Genomic DNA, 17,116 nt, shown 5'->3' with positions numbered 1-17,116 from the left:
AACGGGGGAGTGGTTGGGCAAACGCTGGGTGTGTTTGTGACGTCAAACCAGGAACGAAAAGGACTGAGCTTGTCGCAATGGCAGAGTAAGTCTGGAGCTACTCAGAAACTGCGGGGTAATCGCTACGAGAAAATTAGCGAAGCATTCGTTAGCAATTCTGCTATGCTAAGATACACTCCCAGTAGGCGGCAGCTTAGCGTGTGCAATGCTGCTACAAGCAGCTAGCGAGCAAACAACTCGGAATCACCCCCCATGTGCACTGCAAGGGAGGCAGATGTAACATGTGCAGAGAGCGTTAGATTTGGGTGTGGTTTGTTCAATCTGTAATCTAATTTGCAGTGTAAAAATAAAGCAGCCAGTATTTACCCTGCACAGAAACAAAATAACCCACCCAAATCTAACTCTCTCTGCAAATGTTATATCTGCCCCCCCCCCCCCCTGCAGTGCACATGGTTTTGCCCAACTGCTAAAAAATTTCCTGCTGCGATCAACTTGGAATTACCCTCTAAGTGCGGTTTCATTCATTCGTTCGTTTATGTATAGCAATGTTGCATTTTTTTTAACAGTCTTATTTTATATTAAATTGTTATTCTTCTTCATAAATGTATGCGCTCTCTGAACTGTTTATATTCCTAGACAATATTAGCTTGATTTATTTGGTGGTCAGACCACCTTTTGAGAGCAGCTGCTGTAAACTATTGGTGTATTTGAATATTTGTGTTTCATTTATCTTTAGGACGCCTGATATATTTTTCTTGATTGAGGATTCTTGGTTACCTGAATACTCATTGGATTTCTGACAGCCCACGTCTTTACTTTTCTTTGTTGTTTTCTAGACGTGAGCCGGGTGTGTCCTCCGTATGACGCCTCCATATGTATATATGCCAAGCCTGGAGCTCCTCAGTGCCACAATGACAGCCAGTGTCCCAGCTCCAAGATATGTTGCTGCTTTAACTGTGGATGGCAATGTGTGGACCCTGTGAAAGGTAATAACAGGGGCCCCCGGTGTGTTCTGGTGCAGAGCGCTGTGTGTGGCCTGCAGAGCGGTCAGTGTTCATTATCCCCTCTCTCTCTCTCTCTCTCTCTCTCTCTCTCTCTCCAGTCAAACCTGGCAGCTGTCCCGATATAAAAATCAAGTGTGATGCAAACAAGATTGAATACAAGTGTGACCGTGACAGTGACTGCCTCGGTGCGGAAAAATGCTGTCCATTCTGTGGAAGAAAGTGCTGGAAACCTGACCCAGGTATCTGAGATACTTCCCATCAGTGTCCCTCAGACGTATCAGCCCAAGGGGCACAGTATGGCTTCTGTATGTCCTGGGCAAGACCCAGCCCAGACCTTAGTGACCTATACCCTGTCAGGTTTACGTGACTCTGCTCTTATCTTTTGGCACAGAACCGTCCGGCGTTTGCACCGCTAGTGATGGGAAAGAGCTGCTGTGTCCGTCCAACAAGTGCCGCCGGGGCTCAGACTGTGGTGAGGCTGGGAAATGCTGCATTTCTGCAGATGGGCAGCAGTGTGTGACCACAGCCCCAGGTAATATAAGGGGTTGGGGGAGTCATGTCAGTGGTTCATTCTTCCAGATCCCTGGAGGCCTGCTGTTTTGCAGAATAACATATTTGGTTAATGCACGGCTACACAACCAATTGGGTGTCACAATATGGACCATCGCCAGGAGTGACCCAATACATTTTCAATGTACTTCTCCATGCGTACTGCTGATGTCGCAACTGTGACTCTGTACAAGCACAATCTGGAAGCATGCAGGATGCAACTTAGATGCACTCACAGGAACAAGAAATTGCTCAACTCCGTGAACATTGGCATTGCGGCAGAATAGAGTGTGTAGCCCAGGGGCAGCTATGGATGCAGTAGGTGGGCAGCTGATGATAGGTGAGCAGAGTGTGTAGCCCGGGGGCAGATATGGATGCTGTAGGTGGGCAGCTGATGGTGGGTGAGCAGAGCGAGCGTGTAGCCCGGGGGTAGCTATGGATGCAGTAGGTGGGCAGCTGAAAATGGGTGAGCAGAGCATGTAGACCGGGGGCAGATATGGATGCAGTAGGTGGGTAGCTGATGATGGGTGAGCAGAGTGTGTAGCCCAGGGGCAGCTATGGATGCAGTAGGTGGGCAGCTGATGGGTGAGCAGAGTGTGTAGCCCAGGGGCAGCTATGGATGCAGTAGGTGGGCAGCTGATGATGGGTGAGCAAAGCGTGTAGCCCAGGGGCAGCTATGGATGCAGTAGGTGGGCAGCTGATGGGTGAGCAGAGCGTGTAGCCCAGGGGCAGCTATGGATGCAGTAGGTGGGCAGCTGATGGGTGAGCAGAGTGTGTAGCCCAGGGGCAGCTATGGATGCAGTAGGTGGGCAGCTGATGATGGGTGAGCAGAGCATGTAGCCCGGGGGCAGCTATGGATGCAGTAGGTGGGTAGCTGATGATGGGTGAGCAGAGCATGTAGCCCAGGGGCAGCTATGGATGCAGTAGGTGGGCAGCTGATGATGGGTGAGCAGAGTGTGTAGCCCAGGGGCAGCTATGGATGCAGTAGGTGGGCAGCTGATGGATGAGAAGAGCATGTAGCCCAGGGGCAGCTATGGATGCAGTAGGTGGGCAGCTGATAATGGGTGAGCAGAGCGTGTAGCCCAGGGGCAGCTATGGATGCAGTAGTTGGGCAGCTGATGGGTGAGCAGAGTGTGTAGCCCAGGGGCAGCTATGGATGCAGTAGGTGGGCAGCTGATGATGGGTGAGCAGAGCGTGTAGCCCGGGGGCAGCTATGGACGCAGTAGGTGGGTAGCTGATGATGGGTGAGCAGAGCTTGTAGCCCAGGGGCAGCTATGGATGCAGTAGGTGGGCAGCTGATGGATGAGCAGAGTGTGTAGCCCGGGGGCAGCTATGGATGCAGTAGGTGGGCAGCTGATGATGGATGAGCAGAGTGTGTAGCCAAGGGGCAGCTATGGATGCAGTAGGTGGGCAGCTGATGATAGGTGAGCAGAGTGTGTAGCCCGGGGGCAGCTATAGATGCAGTAGGTGAGCAGCTGATGATGGGTGAGCAGAGCGTGTAGCCCGGAGGCAGCTATGGATGCAGTAGATGGGCAGCTGATGATAGGTGAGTAGAGCGTGTAGCCCAGGGGCAGCTATGGATGCAGTAGGTGGGCAGCTGATGATGGGTGAGCAGAGCATATAGCCCTGGGGCAGCTATGGATGCAGCAGGTGGGCAGCTGATGATGGGTGAGCAGAGCGTGTAGCCCGGGGGCAGATATGGATGCAGTAGGTGGGCAGCTGATGATGGGTGAGCAGAGCATGTAGCCCGGGGGCAGCTATGGATGCAGTAGGTGGGCAGCTGATGATGGGTGAGCAGAGCGTGTAGCCCAGGGGAAGCTATGGATGCAGTAGGTGGGTAGCTGATGATGGGTGAGCAGAGTGTGTAGCCCAGGGGCAGCTATGGATGCAGTAGGTGGGCAGCTGATGGGTGAGCAGAGTGTGTAGCCCAGGGGCAGCTATGGATGCAGTAGGTGGGCAGCTGATGATGGGTGAGCAAAGCGTGTAGCCCAGGGGCAGCTATGGATGCAGTAGGTGGGCAGCTGATGGGTGAGCAGAGCGTGTAGCCCAGGGGCAGCTATGGATGCAGTAGGTGGGCAGCTGATGGGTGAGCAGAGTGTGTAGCCCAGGGGCAGCTATGGATGCAGTAGGTGGGCAGCTGATGATGGGTGAGCAGAGCATGTAGCCCGGGGGCAGCTATGGATGCAGTAGGTGGGTAGCTGATGATGGGTGAGCAGAGCATGTAGCCCAGGGTCAGCTATGGATGCAGTAGGTGGGCAGCTGATGATGGGTGAGCAGAGTGTGTAGCCCAGGGGCAGCTATGGATGCAGTAGGTGGGCAGCTGATGGATGAGAAGAGCATGTAGCCCAGGGGCAGCTATGGATGCAGTAGGTGGGCAGCTGATAATGGGTGAGCAGAGCGTGTAGCCCAGGGGCAGCTATGGATGCAGTAGTTGGGCAGCTGATGGGTGAGCAGAGTGTGTAGCCCAGGGGCAGCTATGGATGCAGTAGGTGGGCAGCTGATGATGGGTGAGCAGAGCGTGTAGCCCGGGGGCAGCTATGGACGCAGTAGGTGGGTAGCTGATGATGGGTGAGCAGAGCGTGTAGCCCGGGGGCAGCTATGGACGCAGTAGGTGGGTAGCTGATGATGGGTGAGCAGAGCTTGTAGCCCGGGGGCAGCTATAGATGCAGTAGGTGAGCAGCTGATGATGGGTGAGCAGAGCGTGTAGCCCGGAGGCAGCTATGGATGCAGTAGATGGGCAGCTGATGATAGGTGAGTAGAGCGTGTAGCCCAGGGGCAGCTATGGATGCAGTAGGTGGGCAGCTGATGATGGGTGAGCAGAGCATATAGCCCGGGGGCAGCTATGGATGCAGCAGGTGGGCAGCTGATGATGGGTGAGCAGAGCGTGTAGCCCGGGGGCAGATATGGATGCAGTAGGTGGGCAGATGATGATGGGTGAGCAGAGCGTGTAGCCAGGGGGCAGATATGGATGCAGTAGGTGGGCAGCTAATGATGGGTGAGCAGAGTGTGTAGCCCAGGGGCAGCTATGGATGCAGTAGGTGGGCAGCTGTTAATGGGTGAGCAGAGCGTGTAGCCCAGGGGCAGCTATGGATGCAGTAGGTGGGCAGCTGATGGGTGAGCAGAGTGTGTAGCCTGAGGGCAGCTATGGATGCAGTAGGTGGGCAGCTGATGATGGATGAGCAGAGTGTGTAGCCCAGGAGCAGCTATGGATGTAGAAGGTGGGCAGCTGATAATGGGTGAGCAGAGCGTGTAGCCTGGGGGCAGCTATGGATGCATTAGGTGGGCAACTGATGATAGGTGAGTAGAGCGTGTAGCCCAGGGGCAGCTATGGATGCAGTAGGTGGGCAGCTGATGATGGATGAGCAGAGTGTGTAGTCCAGGGGCAGCTATGGATGCAGTAGGTGAGCAGCTGATGATGGGTGAGCAGAGTGTGTAGCCCAGGGGCAGCTATGGATGCAGTAGGTGGGCAGCTGATGATGGGTGAGCAGAGCATGTAGCCCGGGGGCAGCTATGGATGCAGTAGGTGGGCAGCTGATGATGGGTGAGCAGAGCGTGTAGCCCGGGGGCAGCTATTGATGCAGTAGGTGGGCAGCTGATGATGGGTGAGCAGAGCATGTAGCCCGGGGGCAGCTATGGATGCAGTAGGTGAGCAGCTGATGATGGGTGAGCAGAGCGTGTAGCCCAGGGGCAGCTATGGATGCAGTAGGTGGGCAGCTGATGATGGGTGAGCAGAGCATGTAGCCCGGGGGCAGCTATGGATGCAGTAGGTGGGCAGCTGATGATGGGTGAGCAGAGCGTGTAGCCCGGGGGCAGCTATGGATGCAGTAGGTGGGCAGCTGATGGGTGAGCAGAGCATGTAGCCCAGGGGCAGCTATGGATGTAGTAGGTGGGCAGCTGATAATGGGTGAGCAGATCGTGTAGCCCGGGGGAAGCTACGGATGCAGTAGTTGGGAAGCTGATGATGGATGAGCAGAGCGTGTAGCCCGGGGCAGCTATGGATGCAGTAGGTGAGCAGCTGATGATGGGTGAGCAGAGCGTGTAGCCCGGGGGAAGCTATGGATGCAGTAGGTGGGTAGCTGATGATGGATGAGCAGAGCGTGTAGCCCGGGGGAAGCTATGGATGCAGTAGGTGGGTAGCTGATGATGGGTGAGCAGAGCGTGTAGCCCGGGGGCAGCTATGGATGCAGTAGGTGGGTAGCTGATGATGGGTGAGCAGAGCGTGTAGCCCGAGGGCAGCTATGGATGCAGTAGGTGGACAGCTGATGGGTGAGCAGAGCATGTAGCCCGGGGGCAGCTGTGCATGTAGTAGGTGGGCAGCTGATGATGGGTGAGCAGAGCGTGTAGCCTGGGGGCAGCTATGGATGCAGTGGGTGGGCAGCTGATGATGGGTGAGCAGAGCGTGTAGCCCGGGGACAGATATGGATGAAGTAGGTGGGTAGCTGATGATTGATGAGCAGAGCGTGTAGCCTGGGGTAGCTGTGGATGCAGTAGGTTGGCAGCTGATGGGTGAGCAGAGTGTGTAGCTGGGGGGCAGCTATGGATGCAGTAGGTGGGCAGCTGATGATGGGTGAGCAGAGCGTGTAGCCCGGGGGCAGATATGGATGAAGTAGGTGGGTAGCTGATGATGGATGAGCAGAGCGTGTAGCCTGGGGTAGCTATGGATGCAGTAGGTGGGCAGCTGATGGATGAGCAGTGTAGCCCAGGGACAGCTATGGATGCAGTAGGTGGGCAGCTGATAATGGGTGAGCAGAGCATGTAGACCGGGGGCAGATATGGATGCATTAGGTGGCAGCTGATGGTGGGTGAGCAGAGCGTTTAGCCCGGGGGCAGCTATGGATGCAGTAGGTCGGCAGCTGATAATGGGTGAGCAGAGCATGTAGCCCAGGGGCAGCTATGGATGCAGTAGGTGGGCAGCTGATGATGGATGAGCAGAGTGTGTAGCCTGCGGGCAGCTATGGATGCAGTAGGTGGGTAGCTGATGATGGGTGAGCAGAGCATGTAGCCCAGGGGCAGCTATGGATGCAGTAGGTGGGCAGCTGATGATGGGTGAGCAGAGTGTGTAGCCCAGGGGCAGCTATGAATGCAGTAGGTGGGCAGCTGATGATGGGTGAGCAGAGCATGTAGCCCGGGGGCAGCTATGGATGCAGTAGGTGGGCAGCTGATGATGGGTGAGCAGAGCGTGTAGCCCGGGGGCAGATATGGATGCAGTAGGTGGGTAGCTGATGATGGATGAGCAGAGCGTGTAGCCCAGGGGAAGCTATGGATGCAGTAGGTGGGTAGCTGATGATGGATGAGCAGAGCGTGTAGCCCGGGGGAAGCTATGGATGCAGTAGGTGGGTAGCTGATGATGGGTGAGCAGAGCGTGTAGCCCAGGGGCAGCTATGGATGCAGTAGGTGGGTAGCTGATGATGGGTGAGCAGAGCGTGTAGCCTGGGGTAGCTGTGGATGCAGTAGGTGGGTAGCTGATGATGGGTGAGCAGAGCGTGTAGCCTGGGGTAGCTGTGGATGCAGTAGGTGGGCAGCTGATGGGTGAGCAGAGTGTGTAGCTGGGGGGCAGCTATGGATGCAGTAGGTGGGTAGCTGATGGATGAGCAGAGCGTGTAGCCTGGGGTAGCTGTGGATGCAGTAGGTGGGCAGCTGATGGGTGAGCAGAGTGTGTAGCTGGGGGGCAGCTATGGATGCAGTAGGTGGGTAGCTGATGATGGATGAGCAGAGCGTGTAGCCCGGGGGAAGCTATGGATGCAGTAGGTGGGTAGCTGATGATGGGTGAGCAGAGCGTGTAGCCCGGGGGCAGATATGGATGAAGTAGGTGGGCAGCTGATGATGGGTGAGCAGAGCGTGTAGCCTGGGGGCAGCTATGGATGCAGTGGGTGGGCAGCTGATGATGGGTGAGCAGAGCGTGTAGCCCGGGGGCAGATATGGATGCAGTGGGTGGGCAGCTGATGATGGATGAGCAGAGCGTGTAGCCCAGGGGCAGCTATGGATGCAGTAGGTGGGCAGCTGATGGGTGAGCAGAGTGTGTAGCTGGGGGGCAGCTATGGATGCAGTAGGTGGGTAGCTGATGATGGATGAGCAGAGCGTGTAGCCCGGGGGAAGCTATGGATGCAGTAGGTGGGTAGATGATGATGGGTGAGCAGAGTGTGTAGCCCAGGGGCAGCTATGGATGCAGTAGGTGGGTAGCTGATGATGGGTGAGCAGAGCGTGTAGCCCGGGGGCAGATATGGATGCAGTAGGTGGGCAGCTGATGATGGGTGAGCAGAGCATGTAGCCCGGGGGCAGCTGTGAATGCAGTAGGTGGGCAGCTGATGATGGGTGAGCAGAGCATGTAGCCCGGGGGCAGCTGTGAATGCAGTAGGTGGGCAGCTGATGATGGGTGAGCAGAGCGTGTAGCCTGGGGGCAGCTATGGATGCAGTGGGTGGGCAGCTGATGATGGGTGAGCAGAGTGTGTAGCTGGGGGGCAGCTATGGATGTAGTAGGTGGGTAGCTGATGATGGGTGAGCGTTTTCCAGGGCGGCTGTGTGACGTCAGCTCCGGCCCCGATCAGCCACATTTATGCATTGTGAATCAGTCGGACTAAACCACTTGTTCCATTTATGTGATGGGGTTCCGCCGCCTCTCACCCCTTGCCTCTGAATGCCCCGCCCTCTCCTGCACAGCCCCGGCTTCACCAGTTACCTGAATCCTCAAGCTAATATTGTCTAGGAATATAAACAATTCAGAGAGCGCATACATTTATGAAGTAGAATAACAATTTAATATAAAATAAAACTTATGCTTCCCACAGCCTGTGGTTAGGCTGCAACCTCCCACCGCTAGCCGACAATGATGGTAGCTCACCGCTGTATGATGTAATGACTTGCCGCTTCCAGAGGTCCTGGGCAATGTGGCGGTGGAAGGTGCGGAGGCTGTGGGGAGCATAAGTTCCAATCTGCATGATCATTCTAAGGAACTTTACAATATTTACTCAAGAGGATTAAGTGGACCTGTTACCGTTCTACAGTTCTACAAAAGCTTTTATCACCTATTTGGTGGGACATAGGTGGTGATTCGCTCGCTAGCTGCTTTTAGCAGCATTGCACACGCTAAGCCGCCGCCCTCTGGGAGTGAATCTTAGCTTAGCAGAATTGCGAATAGAAATTTCTTAGCAGTTTCTGAGTAGCTCCAGACTTACTCCTCCAGTGCGACCAGTTCAGTCAGTTTCGTTCCTGGATTGACGTCACACACACGCCCAGCGTTCGGCCAGTCACTCCACCGTTTCTCCAGACACTCCCGCGTTTTTCCCTGAAACGCCTGCGTTTTTCCGCACACTCCCAGAAAACGTCCAGTTTCCATCCAGAAACACCCACTTCCTGTCAGTCACACTACGATCAGCAGAACGATGAAAAAACTTTGTTACGCCGTGAGTAAATTACTAAACTTTTGTGCAGATTTACTTGGTGCAGGCGCACTGTGTACATTGCGCATGCGCAGTTTGCGACTAATCGCTCCGTTGCGGAAAAAAATAACAAGCGAACAACTCGGAATCACTCCCATTGTTTCCTTACTTCAATTGAGAACTGGTTCTCTCCCTAGATTTATTTGGGATCACAGGTACTTTCAATTGTTGATTTCAGAGGTCTCCACTGAGGAGGTCATTCCAAGTTGATCGCTTGTTGCCGATTTTCGCTATACTGCGATTAGTCGCTTACTGCGCTTGCGCTTAGTTATTTTACACAACAGTTAGGTATTTTACTCACGGCATAACGAAGCTTTTTCATCGCTGTGCTGATCGTAGTGTGATTGACAGGAAGTGGGTGTTTCTGGGCAGAAACTGGCCGTTTTATGGGAGTGTGCGGAAAAACGCAGGCATTCGAGTTGCAAAACGCAGTAGTGGCTGGAGAAACGGGGGAGTGGCTGGGCAAACGCTGGGTGTGTTTGTGACGTCAAACCAGGGACGAAAAGGACTGAGCTGGTCGCAATGGCAGAGTAAGTCTGGAGCTACTCAGAAACTGCGGGGTAATTGTTACGAGAAAATTAGTGAAGCTTTCGTTAGCAATTCTGCTAAGCTAAGATACACTCCCAGTAGGCGGCGGCTTAGCGTGTGCAATGCTGCTAAAAGCAGGTAGCGAGCAAACAACTCGGAATCACCCCCCATGTGCACTGCAGGGGGGGCAGATGTAACATGTGCAGAGAGAGTTAGATTTTGGTGGGGTGTGTTCAATCTGTAATCTAATTTGCAGTGTAAAACTAAAGCAGCCAATATTTACCCTGCACAGAAATAAAATAACCCACCCAAATCTAACTCTCTCTGCACATGTTACATCTGCCCCCCCCCCCTGCAGTGCACATGGTTTTGCCCAACTGCTAACAAAATTCCTGCTGCGATCAACTTGGAATTACCCTCTAAGTGCGGTTTCATTCATTCATTCGTTTATGTATAGCAATGTTGCATTTTAATAGTCTTATTTTATATTAAATTGTTATTCTTCTTCATAAATGTATGCGCTCTCTGAATTGTTTATATTCCTAGACAATATTAGCTTGATTTATTTGGTGGTCAGAACACCTTTTGGAGCAGCTGCTGTTAAACTATACAGTAGCTGTATTTAAATATTTGTGTTTAATTTATCTTTAGGACGCCTGATATATTCTTCTTGATTGAGGATTCTTGGTTACCTGAATACTCATTGGATTTCTGACAGCCCACGTCTTTACTTTTCTTTGTTGTTTTCTAGACGTGAGCCGGGTGTGTCCTTCGTATGACGCCTCCATATGTGTGCATGTCAGGCCTGGAGCTCCTCAGTGCCACAATGACAGCCAGTGTCCCAGCTCCAAGATATGTTGCTGCTTTAACTGTGGATGGCAATGTGTGGACCCTGTGAAAGGTAATAACAGGGGCCCCCGGTGTGTTCTGGTGCAGAGCGCTGTGTGTGGCCTGCAGAGCGGTCAGTGTTCATTATCCCCTCTCTCTCTCTCTCTCTCCAGTCAAACCTGGCAGCTGTCCCAATATAAAAATCAAGTGTGATGCAAACAAGATTGAATACAAGTGTGACCGTGACAGTGACTGCCTCGGTGCGGACAAATGCTGTCCATTCTGTGGAAGAAAGTGCTGGAAACCTGACCCAGGTATCTGAGATACTTCCCATCAGTGTCCCTCAGACGTATCAGCCCAAGGGGCACAGTATGGCTTCTGTATGTCCTGGGCAAGACCCAGCCCAGACCTTAGTGACCTATACCCTGTCAGGTTTACGTGACGCTGCTCTTATCTTTAGGTACAGAACCGGCCGGCGTTTGCGCCACCAGTGATGGGAAAGAGCTGCTGTGTCCGTCCAACAAGTGCCGCCGGGGCTCAGACTGTGGTGAGGCTGGGAAATGCTGCATTTCTGCAGATGGGCAGCAGTGTGTGACCACAGCCCCAGGTAATATAAGGGGTTGGGGGAGTCATGTCAGTGGTTCATTCTTCCAGATCCCTGGAGGCCTGCTGTTTTGCAGAATAACATATTTGGTTAATGCACGGCTACACAACCAGTTGGGTGTCACAATATGGACCATCGCCAGGAGTGACCCAATACATTTTCAATGTACTTCTCCATGCGTACTGCTGATGTCGCAACTGTGACTCTGTACAAGCACAATCTGGAAGCATGTAGGGTGCAACTTAGATGCATTCACAGGAACAAGAAATTGCTCAACTCCGTGAACATTGGCATTGCGGCAGAATAGAGTGTAGCCCAGGGGCAGCTATGGATGCAGTAGGTGGGCAGCTGATGATGGATGAGTAGAGCGTGTAGCCCGGGGGCAGCTATGGATGCAGTAGGTGGGCAGCTGATGATGGGTGAGAAGAGCGTGTAGCCCGGGGGCAGCTATGGATGCAGTAGGTGGGCAGCTGATGATGGGTGAGCAGAGCGTGTATCCCGGGGGCAGCTATGGATGCAGTAGGTGGGCAGCTGATGATGGATGAGCAGAGTGTGTAGCCTGGGGGCAGCTATGGATGCAGTAGGTGGGTAGCTGATGATGGGTGAGCAGAGCATGTAGCCCAGGGGCAGCTATGGATGCAGGTGGGCAGCTGATGATGGATGAGCAGAGTGTGTAGCCCAGGGGCAGCTATGGATGCAGTAGGTGGGCAGCTGATGATGGGTGAGCAGAGTGTGTACCCCAGGGGCAGCTATGGATGCAGTAGGTGGGTAGCTGATGATGGGTGAGCAGAGCTTGTAGCCCAGGGGCAGCTATGGATGCAGTAGGTGGGCAGCTGATGGATGAGCAGAGTGTGTAGCCCGGGGGCAGCTATGGATGCAGTAGGTGGGCAGCTGATGATGGGTAAGCAGAGTGTGTAGCCCTGGGGCAGCTATGGATGCAGTAGGTGGGCAGCTGATAATGGGTGAGCAGAGCGTGTAGCCCGGGGGCAGCTATGGATGCATTAGGTGGGCAGCTGATGATAGGTGAGTAGAGCATGTAGCCCAGGGGCAGCTATGGATGCAGTAGGTGGGCAGCTGATGATGGATGAGCAGAGTGTGTAGCCCAGGGGCAGCTATGGATGCAGTAGGTGGGCAGCTGATGATGGGTGAGCAGAATGTGTAGCCCAGGGGCAGCTATGGATGCAGTAGGTGGGCAGCTGATGATGGGTGAGCAGAGCATGTAGCCCGGGGGCAGCTATGGATGCAGTAGGTGGGCAGCTGATGATGGGTGAGCAGAGCGTGTAGCCCGGGGGCAGATATGGATGCAGTAGGTGGGCAGCAGATGATGATGGGTGAGCAGAGCGTGTAGCCCGGGGACAGCTATGGATGCAGTAGGTGAGCAGCTGATGATGGGTGAGCAGAGTGTGTAGCCCGGGGGAAGCTATGGATGCAGTAGGTGGGTAGCTGATGATGGATGAGCAGAGCGTGTAGCCCGGGGGAAGCTATGGATGTAGTAGGTGGGCAGCTGATGATGGGTGAGCAGAGCGTGTAGCCCGGGGGCAGCTATGGATGCAGTAGGTGGGTAGCTGATGATGGGTGAGCAGAGCTTGTAGCCCAGGGGCAGCTATGGATGCAGTAGGTGGGCAGCTGATGGATGAGCAGAGTGTGTAGACCGGGGGCAGCTAAGGATGCAGTAGGTGGGCAGCTGATGATGGATGAGCAGAGTGTGTAGCCCAGGGGCAGCTATGGATGTAGTAGGTGGGCAGCTGATAATGGGTGAGCAGAGCGTGTAGCCCGGGGGCAGCTATGGATGCAGTAGGTGGGCAGCTGATGATAGGTGAGTAGAGCGTGTAGCCCAGGGGCAGCTATGGATGCAGTAGGTGGGCAGATGATGATGGATGAGCAGAGTGTGTAGCCCAGGGGCAGCTATGGATGCAGTAGGTGGGCAGCTGATGATGAGTTAGCTGAGTGTGTAGCCCAGGGGCAGCTATAGATGCAGTAGGTGGGCAGCTGATGATGGGTGAGCAGAGCATGTAGCCCGGGGGCAGCTATGGATGCAGCAGGTGGGCAGCTGATGATGGGTGAGCAGAGCATGTAGCCTGGGGGCAGCTATGGATGCAGTAGGTGTGCAGATGATGATGGGTGAGCAGAGCGTGTAGCCCGGGGGCAGCTATGGATGCATTAGGTGAGCAGCTGATGTTGGGTGAGCAGAGCGTGTAGCCCGGGGGACGCTATGGATGCCGTAGGTGGGTAGCTGATGATGGATGAGCAGAGCGTGTAGCCCGGGGGCAGCTATGGATGCAGTAGGTGAGCAGCTGATGATGGATGAGCAGAGCGTGTAGCCCGGGGGAAGCTATGGATGCGGTAGGTGGGTAGCTGATGATGGATGAGCAGAGCGCGTAGCCCGTGGGAAGCTATGGATGCAGTAGGTGGGTAGCTGATGATGGGTGAGCAGAGCGTGTAGCCCAGGGGCAGCTATGGATGTAGTAGGTAGGTAGCTATGATGGGTGAGCAGAGCGTGTAGCCCGGGGGCAGCTATGGATGCAGTAGGTGGACAGCTGATGGGTGAGCAGAGCATGTAGCCCGGGGGCAGCTGTGGATGCAGTAGGTGGGCAGCTGATGATGGGTGAGCAGAGCGTGCAGCCTGGGGGCAGCTATGGATGCAGTGGGTGGGCAGCTGATGATGGGTGAGCAGAGCGTGTAGCCCGGGGGCAGATATGGATGAAGTAGGTGGGTAGCTGATGATGGATGAGCAGAGCGTGTAGCCTGGGGTAGCTGTGGATGCAGTAGGTGGGCAGCTGATGGGTGAGCAGAGTGTGTAGCCTGGGGGCAGCAATGGATGCAGTAGGTGGGCAGCTGATGATGGGTGAGCAGAACATGTAGCCCAGGGGCAGCTGTGGATGCAGTAGGTAGGCAGCTGATGATGGGTGAGCAGAGCATGTAGCCCGGGGGCAGCTATGGATGCAGTAGGTGGGCAGCTGATAGGTGAGCAGTGTGTGTAGCCCGGGGGCAGCTATGGATGCAGTTGGTGGGCAGCTGATGATGGGTGAGCAGAGCGTGTAGCCTGGGGCAGCTATGGATGCAGTAGGTGGGCAGCTGATGGGTGAGCAGAGTGTGTAGCCCGGGGGCAGCTATGGATGCAGTAGGTGAGCAGCTGATGATAGATGAGAAGAGCATGTAGCCCAGGGGCAGCTATGGATGCAGTAGGTGGGTAGCTGATGATAGATGAGAAGAGCCGGTAGCCCGGGGGCAGATATGGATGCAGTAGGTGGGCAGCTGATGATAGATGGGAAGAGCCGGTAGCCCGGGGGCAGATATGGATGCAGTAGGTGGGCAGCTGATGATAGATGAGAAGAGCCGGTAGCCCGGGGGCAGATATGGATGCAGTAGGTGGGCAGCTGATGATAGATGAGAAGAGCATGTAGCCCAGGGGCAGCTATGGATGCAGTAGGTGGGTAGCTGATGATGGGTGAGAAGAGCATGTAGCCCAGGGGCAGCTATGGATGCAGTAGGTGGGTAGCTGATGATAGATGAGAAGAGCATGTAGCCCAGGGGCAGATATGGATGCAGTAGGTGGGCAGCTGATGATAGATGGAAAGAGCATGTAGCCCAGGGGCAGATATGGATGCAGTAGGTGGGCAGCTGATGATAGATGGGAAGAGCCTGTAGCCCAGTGGCAGCTATGGATGCAGTAGGTGGGCAGCTGATGATGGGTGAGCAGAGCGTGTAGCCCCGGGGGCAGATATGGGTGTGCTCAGTGCTCAGCAGTGAGATGTAAGGTATAGTGCAGGCCAGTCTCAGCAGTGCCTTTTTAGGAACTAATTTCCACCCTTTCTGTCCCTGCAGATCTTTGAAGATGTTATAAAAGAAAATGTTGTTCTCTGGGACACCGATCCTGTAATATCGGGAATACAGAGAGATGACGCTGATCACTGGTGTATTGTCTCCATAGTCTTATTCCCTATCTCACTTTACAGATCTTCTCTGTTTCACTATAAGGTGAATCCCTTCCAGCAGCTTCGGTAACTTGATAAGCAACCGAAAAATGTTCCATAAATAAACATTCATTTCCATAAATAGTCAGTGCATGGATGACATCTTTCTTTTCCGCATGGTCATTTGTATCCACATGAAATGTAAATCAGAATGTGTAACGTCACCCCAACATTCCCGATATGAAAATTGTGGTATTTATTAATCTGCACCCAATTCCACCCAAACCATAAGTGATCCATATAAACCATTAGTAATCCACCCAAGCTATTAGTGATTCACCGAAACCATTAGTAATCCACACCAACCATTTGTAATCCACCTACACTATTAGTGATTCACCCTAACCCTTAGTAATTAGTAATGTAATCTAAACAAACTATTAGTGATTCGTCAAAACCATTAGTAATCCACCCAAACCATTACTAACCTATCTAAACCATTAGTAATCCACCTAAATTATTAGTAATCTACCCAAACTATTAGTGATCCACCCAAACCATTAATAATCCACCCAAGCCATTAGTTATCCACCCAAACCATTAGTGATTCACCCAAACCATTAGTAGTGATCCACCTAAACCATTAATAATCCACCCAAACCATTAATAATCCACCCAAACTGTATCATTGTATAAAGCCCAATTCCCTGCACTCTGAGGATTCTTCTTCTATATCTCCCCCTTGCTGGTGTATAATGGGCCTGATTCAGAAAGATCATCTTCTGTACACAATGATGGACAAGCAGCAGGAGATGTCCTGAGTGACTAGAGGCCTCCGGCAGGTTTGTGTGATCAGCTGCTAAGATGCAGCATCAGATAACTTGCATGTAGATCATACATCTAAAAGACCCTCCGGTTACGCAGGATGACCAAGCTGTCCACGCTGCCGGGGCCAGGAACTCTGCAGACCCCGATTCCACCACTCTCCCAGCCCCCTACTCCCAGACACTGGCAGCCTGCCAACCAGGCTGTGGTTTGGGGGTACTGCATGTGACCACGCAGGCGCTCCACCATCGGGTGTAATCAGGATCAATGTCAGGTGTGACGCTACATAAACAGAATTATCCCCATGTTTCCCATGTACAGATATGAATAAAGATCTTAGGGCATATGCATCAACGCTTGCAGAGAGATCAAGAGGAGAGAGATGAAGTATCAGCCAATCAGCTCCTAGCTGCCATGCTACAGGATGCGTTTGATAAATGACAGGAGCTGATTGGCTGGTACTTTATCTCTCCATGTGTGGATGCACATCCCCCAGTTGTCTGTTCTCTGGAACTGGTGTTTCTGATCACATGGAAGGGGAACCCCTCTGTGTCTGATGGATAAATACAGATGTTTTATACGTTCCTGGGCTGAGTGTCGCTCCTTCCTTCAGATTGTAAGCTCACCTGGCCAAGGCTGTGTCTCTAGCGTGCTTTCTCTTTGGCACTGTCACCGCTGCAGCATTGCACACACAGAGTGACAGATAATAGTGATGTCTGCTGCACACCCCGCATCACTGAGCCCTGCGCAATTCCACTTATCATTGGTAAATACGCCGATTAACCAGAAGGGATTATTCTAATGTGTCTTTAGTAGATGTAGTCACTGACATTGCTGTAGGGGTCAGTGGCCTCATTCAATGGTTTGCGTACATCTCAGGTTGTCAGAGATTGGCGCCAGGTAGAGTACTTGCTGCAGGTGATTCCGAGTAAGCTGAGCAGGGCAGCCATCAGGTTGGGACTGTGGGAACTGGAATCCCAGGCCCTTATAGAGAGGGGTCCCACCACTGGCTCATACAGGGAGGACTTATAACAAGCCTTCCCTGCGCATCAGCTCTGTGAATCCTGCAGGTCCTCAATGCTCCAGCTATATGTAACGTCATGATGTGTGACATCACATAGGGGTGGAGCGGTGCGGTATAATCCTTTTTTTGGAGGGGGTTGGGGGTTAACTCTGTCTATTTTGTCAGTCCTGGGCCCCACAATTTCTGAAGGCAGCCCTGAAGCTGAGGCTTATGCAGATGGCTGAGAGCTGCGACCATCACGACCGATGCTGCATAATCGAATGCCTCCTGCGTCCATCTCCCAAACAGGCCCAGTGTCTCCTAGACCCATATCAGCTCCAGCTTCCATACCCAGCCACGGAGAGTCACAGGTAATGGTGACGGACCTGTTGGAGGCTGAGACGTAAATAATATATGTCATGAAG

At 53.4% G+C, this 17,116-nt stretch overlaps 1 protein-coding gene across 2 annotated transcripts in view; it reads left to right on the top strand.

Moving 5' to 3' along the window:
- The window catches only part of LOC134911074 (low-density lipoprotein receptor-related protein 2-like), a 36,272-nt gene extending 21,265 nt beyond the window's left edge, over nucleotides 1-15,007 (top strand). The window contains exons 5-11 of one of the 2 annotated variants that reach the window (XM_063919458.1): nucleotides 837-986; nucleotides 1,103-1,243; nucleotides 1,396-1,536; nucleotides 10,269-10,418; nucleotides 10,519-10,659; nucleotides 10,812-10,952; nucleotides 14,775-15,007. In XM_063919458.1, the coding sequence (XP_063775528.1) occupies nucleotides 837-986; nucleotides 1,103-1,243; nucleotides 1,396-1,536; nucleotides 10,269-10,418; nucleotides 10,519-10,659; nucleotides 10,812-10,952; nucleotides 14,775-14,782 (872 nt within the window). In that variant the 3' untranslated portion in view covers nucleotides 14,783-15,007. Of the gene's footprint in view, nucleotides 1-836; nucleotides 987-1,102; nucleotides 1,244-1,395; nucleotides 1,537-10,268; nucleotides 10,419-10,518; nucleotides 10,660-10,805; nucleotides 10,953-14,774 lie in introns of both variants that reach the window. The other variant, XM_063919457.1, reaches the window with a different exon arrangement.
- The last annotated feature ends 2,109 nt before the right edge of the window (nucleotides 15,008-17,116 follow it).

This window comes from Pseudophryne corroboree, chromosome 4 (genome assembly GCF_028390025.1).
Source record: "Pseudophryne corroboree isolate aPseCor3 chromosome 4, aPseCor3.hap2, whole genome shotgun sequence".
Classification (NCBI taxonomy): Eukaryota; Metazoa; Chordata; class Amphibia; order Anura; family Myobatrachidae; genus Pseudophryne; species Pseudophryne corroboree.
Note: the sequence above shows the minus strand (reverse complement) of the source record. Positions and strands in the feature narration are given on the sequence as shown.